General features: G+C 31.8%; 1 protein-coding gene across 1 annotated transcript; it reads right to left on the bottom strand.

The window, feature by feature from the left end:
* Positions 1-4,486: 4,486 nt before the first annotated feature.
* LOC120283764 (pentatricopeptide repeat-containing protein At1g74630-like) lies at positions 4,487-6,695 on the bottom strand. The gene is given in 2 exon segments (XM_039290493.1): positions 4,487-5,635; positions 5,637-6,695. Coding segments are annotated over 2 exon segments (1,929 nt in total). The 5' UTR covers positions 6,621-6,695; the 3' UTR covers positions 4,487-4,690.
* Between the last annotated feature and the right edge of the window lie 660 nt (positions 6,696-7,355).

Raw genomic sequence — 7,355 nt, forward strand, 5'->3', positions numbered from 1 at the left:
ATTTGTTTGTATTAATTAAAAAAATTATTTATTTATTTTTTTATAATTAATAAATTTTATTCAACACTTAGCTCAAGCAAAGTGATGACACAGGTGTTGTCAAATTTATATTTGTGTCTTTTGAATTACATGTGAAACACACGATTTGTTTGTATTAATTAAAAAAATTATTTATTTATTTTTATAATTAATAAATTTTATTTAACACTTAGTTTGAGCAAAGTGATGACACAGGTGTTGTCAAATTTATATTTGTGTCTTTTGAATTACATGTGAAACATGCGATTTGTTTGTATTAATTAAAAAATTATTTATTTATTTTTATAATTAATAAATTTTATTTAACATTTAGTTTGAGCAAAGTGATGACACAGGTGTTGTCAAATTTATATTTGTGTCATTTGAATTACGTGTAAAACACGAGATTTATTTGTATTAATTAAAAAAAATATTTATTTATTTTTCATAATTAATAAATTTTATAAAATTTAGTTAAATTAAGGTTAAGTTGCTTTTGTTGAAGAGTTGAATATTCTAGGGCGCATGATTAAGTTGGTTTTGTACGAACTTAACACCAAAATTTAAACGAATTGATGAGGACTACTGCAAGTGATGGAAAATGTGGTTTAATGAATGCAACGTGGAAAATCTTATTAACCTTTGGGATGGTACTGTCATATAAATCTATATGATATATTATTTTTGTTGTACAATTTAACTATAAAAAAGATAGACATTTAGAGTGACCAAAGTTAATAAAATCATTTAATCAAATTCGTACTTAAATAAAATTTGAAATAAAGGAAAATTGTAGGTATAATTTTTTCCCATTTATATATATATTTTTTAGTGTTTCATATGATAGTATTAAAATTTATAATTTTTTTATATTTTGAAAAATTTACATTTCTTTTCATTGTTAGTTAAACCGTTAAACAATGATCTAGCGAGGAATTTAGTCTAAAACAAAAAAATATTCTATAAATAATAATTTTTATAAGATAAAGATTTTACATCTCTCTTCATTTTTTTTAGTATATTTTATTGAAATTTTTCCTTATTGTCTTTGAGATTTTTTTAACACAATAACTATTTATAAATTTTCCTATAAAAAAAAACAACCACTAATCTAGAAGCTCCTGTGAACAGATGAGAGGATACCAATAGAATTTGATTATGAATGCAATAAATAGTTTGGACTTTTATTATAAATTGAAAATATCACAATCAATAAACCAAAAGAAAATGAAAGAAAAGGAAAGAATGAAATGTTTGGCTTGCTTTGTCCTCTTGAGTGGCTTGGAATCAAATGCCATCAAAACCGGACTAAGTGCACAGCTTCTTTTGAAACAGAACCACTTGAACAAATATATGTTAAATGCTTGTTGTGAATCATGCTTGAGTTCCTTGATGACCTTTGCCTTTTTTATGGGAATTCATATTAGAAACAAATACTTCCAAATTTGCCTTCAAATCATTCATTGCAATTGAGTTGTTTTGTAAGTATGTGGCATTTTGTTCATTGAGGAGTAAATGAGCATTAATTTTGAGGGGGTATTTCAGTGTATATGTTGGAAAAAATACTTACTCATACACACATATTCAGAATGAGAATTATTGGTCCCTAGGTCTTTTATTTTATTTTTTTCAACTTGTTCTAAAGTTTGTCATGGTTTGGGTGTCTCAATCAAGGAGTCATGCCAAACTATTTAATTGATTAAATTGTGTGTTAGACCTTTGTGACAAACCATTTAATGATTTTAGTTGAAGAACTTAACTAATATTAATTGAATGATAATGTAAGCGATTTGTGATAATCCATTGTCATGTTTTTTTTTTTAAATAAATGTGGATGAGATAGAATCCTTCATCTTAGTGTAAGGGAAAAAAATGAAATACTCATTTTCATAATATAGAGTTGTAATTTATTACCATGTTGTTTCTTTTGTTTTTGTTTTTTATAAAAAAATAGATAAATCACTAATTTATTTAAAACAAACAATTTTTTTATTGTATTAATTTATTTATTTATTAATTTGTCCACACAACAACATGAATTTTTTAGTTTATTTTTCACTTTCATACTTTTCCAATTTTATATATTTTCAATCTATCAATCCAATGTCATTTTCCAAATGAATATGGTTGATTAAAAGTGCATTAACTTCAATAATTATTTTTTTTAATGAAAACAATAATGTATTTTTTAAACATGGCATCCTTTCATTTTAAAAGTATTGCAATCCTTTCATATGCCCATTATTTATCAAAATGGCCTGGAATCATCACATCATTTGCCAAAAAAACACCTTGTTTTGATTGGGCATCAAACAATTTTTTTTCCTGTTTTTATTTTCCATTGATGGAAACAACAAGCTCATTTTCTAAACATAATAATATTATTTATTTTAAAAGCATCATAATGGGGCCCATGGTCACTATATTTATGAAATGGCCCAGACATGATGGCCTCTGGGCCACTATATCAGTACCCAATAAACACTTTAATTGGACATCAAAATTTTTTTATTAATTCAAGCAACCAACGCAATGTTTTTCAAGGAAAATCCTATTTATTTACCAAATGACTTAGCCTAACCGTACTTGATTCCATATAAAAAATATAAGTGAAATATTTAAAAATCTCGAATTTAAAACTTATTAGAAATATTGGTGATACACATCATCTCTGATTAAGGGCAAGTAAATGGGACGATTAATTTTCCGGACTGTGTGCACCTCGCACTGATCGCTTTTGTTAAAAAAAAAATCATATATTTTTTTTAATATTTTTATATAAATCTTATTGAATTTAGCACTCATCGCTTTTGTTAAAAAAATCATATTTATTTTCAATATTTTTATATAAAACTTATTGAGGCACAAAATGTTTTTTTTTTTAAAAAAAAAAACCTATTCAAACTGAATGAGAAGTTTTTTTAAACCTATTCATTTTTTGAAAAAAGTGTTCGGGCATCAATATTTTTAATTATTATTATATAAATTATATATTTATTTTCTGCATATTTTATTTTTATATTTTATGTTCTTTAATATTTATACATTAATTTATAGTCTAGAATAGATTAATTCCCCTGCGGGCTAGGTGTTTAAAAAAAAAGGTGCGCGAATAGGTTTTAATTTTTTTAAATGAATGTTTTAAAAAAAAAAAAAATGGAATTTATTTTAAAAAGAATAGACTTTTGTTTAAACCAAATTAACTAATTATTATTATTACTTAATATTAGATTGAAATAAGATCAACTCATATTTAAATATGAAAGTTACATATTTTCTCTCTCTCTCTCTCTCTCTCTCTCTCTCTCTCTCTCTCTCTCTAACATTTTCTTGAAAAAGGACTCTTAACATTTTGGATCTTAATCATTTATATATTGATTTATATTTTAGAATATATTAATTCTTTTTAAATAGATTTTTCTTTCTAAAAGAAATGAGTGCCTAAACAGGTTTTATTCTTTTTTTTTTAATGAATTTTTTAAGAAAAACAAAATGGAAAAAAAAATTTACCCACACTTTAAATTTGCTCGCCCCTCCTCCAAACGTTACTACAATTTGGACAATCTGGTTACTTTCTCTTAATTGCAGACTTCAAGTTCTTTGGGATCTCATTATTAGAGTCATAATGTGGATCATATGGCTAAAAAGAAATAACCGTATCTTTCATTTGAAAGTTCTACCTCTTTATTCTATGATTTTTAAGATTGCTAATTTGATTCTACTTTGGTTTTCCACAATTTCAGGCCCCCACCAACAATCCCTTAGTGAAGCTTCGCAGAAGATTAAGCATTCACTTACTTTCCTAAATGAAAGAGTATTAGCTCGTTTCGGCGATACTGTTCCTGTCCATGAGCTGATGATAGCCGCGGAACCTTCATCTAGCGAGTGATCCACCCATGCTCTCTCTTTTTTCAGCTATTGAAGGCCTATGACACCTTCTAGTGCTCTTCGTCTTCCAACTACTCTTAGTTACTTCGTGTTTGTTCATCACCTCTGGTGATTTTTCTAGTTTGTTTGTTTTAGTTTGCTATCTTTGTTCTGTTTCTAGCCTCTATTCCTCTTTTTGTTTTGTCTCTATTATCTTGTACTTGTTTCCTTTGCTTTGAATAAATTGTGATTTATCCACTTTATATAAAAAAAAAAATTACCCAAGTTGTTGAAATGGGGAATTTAAAAAAATTATAGTGTTTAATCATCACAAGATGTTAATTAAATACTTGTCAATCAGCCATTCTGATGAACATAATGAACATAGTCTATTGTGGATCAGGGTGGGAGCTAGGGTTTTACAAATTAAAACTTACAACATAAAATATATATATATATATAACATTTATAAATGACCGATACTTTAACCCTTAAAAAAATTTTCTAAGTCAGTCACTTGTAATAATTTTAAAGTAAAAGGGACTTAAAAAATTTTATTTTTACTTAAGAATTTCTAATATTGTATTGATTTATGCTAACCAATAATTTTTTTTTTAAACAACAAGTGCCACATACATCAAGAGAATGCGCACAGATCGAAAATTGATCTTCCAGTTTATGTGCCCTCGTTCAGTGACACAATTTGAATTGCAAATCCACATCTATAACTGGATTGCAAATTCACATCTATAACTGGATACTCATTATCGCACTTGAACTAGAGTTTTCTTAAATATCTCAACGCTCACCAATAATCTTTACAAGAACAAGAACCATCTTTGAATGAATGAAATATACTCCTATCTCTCACTACAATCTCCCTCCCATACACCTTAGAGATCATCTTCATCACAGCATGACAATCTCCACAGACTCTCAGATTCTTCACAATCCTTATAGCACTTCCATTGCTCGTCCTCGCAATCCCAAAAGCCACTGCAAGCTTCTCGCTGTGTTTCAATATTGCATCATGCTTCTCTTCATCTTCAATGTCATGCAAAACATTACTAACTGCCGCAATGTAGCCTTCTAGTCTCAACCTTAACATGATCTCTGAAAGCTTATTGTGAGCTTCTTGTTTAACACCAGATGATATATCACTTGCTACAAAAGTATAGATGATCTTGTCAACTTCTATTGAGCTCCAACCAGGAATCTTTATTAGTCTTCGGTCGCTCATGGACCTTCGCACATTGGCGACATCCTTCCACTTCCCGGCCACTGCATAGATGTTTGACAAGAGAACATAATCCCCTGAGTCATTAGGATCAAGCTCTGCGAGTCTCATCTTTGCTTGCTCTGCCAATCCAAGGTTTCCATGAATGCTGCAAGCACCGAGCAATGTCCTCCATATAATGGCATTAGGCATTATTGGCATTTTCATTACAAACTCATATGCTTCTTCGAGAAGTCCTGCTCGACCGTAGAGATCAACCATGCAACCATAATGCTCAATTGATTGCTCAATACCGTATTTATCTTCCATTTGATGAAAATATTCATTTCCTCGTTCAACCAAACCAGCATGGCTGCAAGCGTACAATAGAGAAATGAAGGTAATTCCATCGGGTTTAATTCCGCATTCATCCATTTCGCAGAAAAGGTTGATAGCTTCATCTCCATGACCATACATTGCGAATGCTGCCATCATCGATGTCCAAGATATGACACTCTTTCTTTGTCATTTCCCGATCAAAAACTCGGTGTGCCATGTCGACATTTCCACACCTAGCATACATGTCCAACAGCGCATTAGTCACCGAAACAATGCAGATCATTCCAGACTTGACTGCATTCCCATGTAGAGCTCTTCCAGACTCAAATGCCCCTGCTTGCGCGCAAGCAGAGAGCATGCCTGTCAAGCTGACCTCATTCGGTCCAAGTCCCTTGCTCAGCATTTCCTTGTAGAACCAAAAGGCACCATCAAAATCACCATTGCTCGCAAATCCAACAATCATGGTACTCCAAGAAACAGGGTCTTTGAATGGCATGTCAAGGAACAAACGCCTCGCAGACAGCAATTCACCGGCCTTGGTATACCCGGCAAGCATGACATTCCAAGACGTTGAATTCTTCCAAGGCATCCGTGCAAACAACTCTTCCGCATCCCTCACATTCTCAGACCGAAAACAAGCAGTGACAGCAGCATTCCAAGCAACAAGATTTGGTTGAGGCATTTCATCAAACACCTGACGAGCAGAGTGAGGACAGCCGCACTCAGCGTACATGCTCACCAACGTCGTTCCTACAAACAAATGTTCATCAAAGCCATGATGAACAACATGAGAATGGACCTGGGCGCCGGAAAGGAGGGACCGAGAGTTGGCGGCGGCCTTGAGGAGGAAGGCGAAGGAGAAGCTATCAGGAGGAACAAAACTCCGCCGCATATGGGCATAGGTGAGGAGGGATTGGTGAGGGTGCTGGGACTCGGAGAAGCCGCGAATGAGGGTGTTGAACATGAAGGGGTCTGGGGAAGGGATGGAAGCGAAGAAGCGGAGAGCATAGTGGAGAGTGTCGGAGAGGGTGACGGCGGAGTGGTGGAGGAGCTGGCCGGCGACGAGAGGGTGGGATTGAAGGCCGGTTTTGGCAGCAAAGGCGTGGACTTGTTGCAAATGGGCGAAGGTCTTGCAGTGTTTGAACAGAGAGAAGCAGGCACTGGTACTACTTGTGCTCATAACTTAGCCAATGAATGCATGCATGCATCCATGCGTTCATGAAGATGCACTAACCAGTAGTAGCATTGTGTTTAAATCTCCATCACTGAGATTATAGCAAGAAGCTATGTATATATAGATATTGACAATACATTTTCAATGGACTTCCATAGATAAGAAATTTATGAATGTCCAATTATCAGTCATTGGATCATGATCTAACATTCCACATTGATAAACAGTAATTACTGTTAATTACTATATATTACTGTAGTAATTACTGTTCATCAATATTAGCCATTGGATCGAGATCCAACGGCTGATGATAGACATCCATAGATTTTTTTATCTATGGACGAAACTTAGAGAGGTTCTTCAGTGACCGTTAGATTTGTAATTAATGACTACTCTATTTATATATAATACTATCTCCGTTCTTTTTTATTTGTCACAAATCTATGTTTTTTTTTATTTGTTATTTTTAAAATTTTAAAAAAACTAAGCTTCTACGAAGGCATATATATAGTCATAAAAATAAATTCGGCTTTACATGAGTTGAATGGGAACAAAGATTTTTTTGTTTGTTTCATTGTTCTCTCTTTTTTTTTTTCTTCTTTCGTTCCATTTTTTAAATTGCTTTTATGTATATGACATAGATAAATCATAAAAATTTCATTAAGAATAAAATGAGAGAAACAACTTGGTGATTTCAATTATCTTTTGGAATATTTGATTGAAATGAAATAATAATATTTT

Source organism: Dioscorea cayenensis, chromosome 19, assembly GCF_009730915.1.
Source record: "Dioscorea cayenensis subsp. rotundata cultivar TDr96_F1 chromosome 19, TDr96_F1_v2_PseudoChromosome.rev07_lg8_w22 25.fasta, whole genome shotgun sequence".
NCBI classification, from domain to species: Eukaryota; Viridiplantae; Streptophyta; class Magnoliopsida; order Dioscoreales; family Dioscoreaceae; genus Dioscorea; species Dioscorea cayenensis.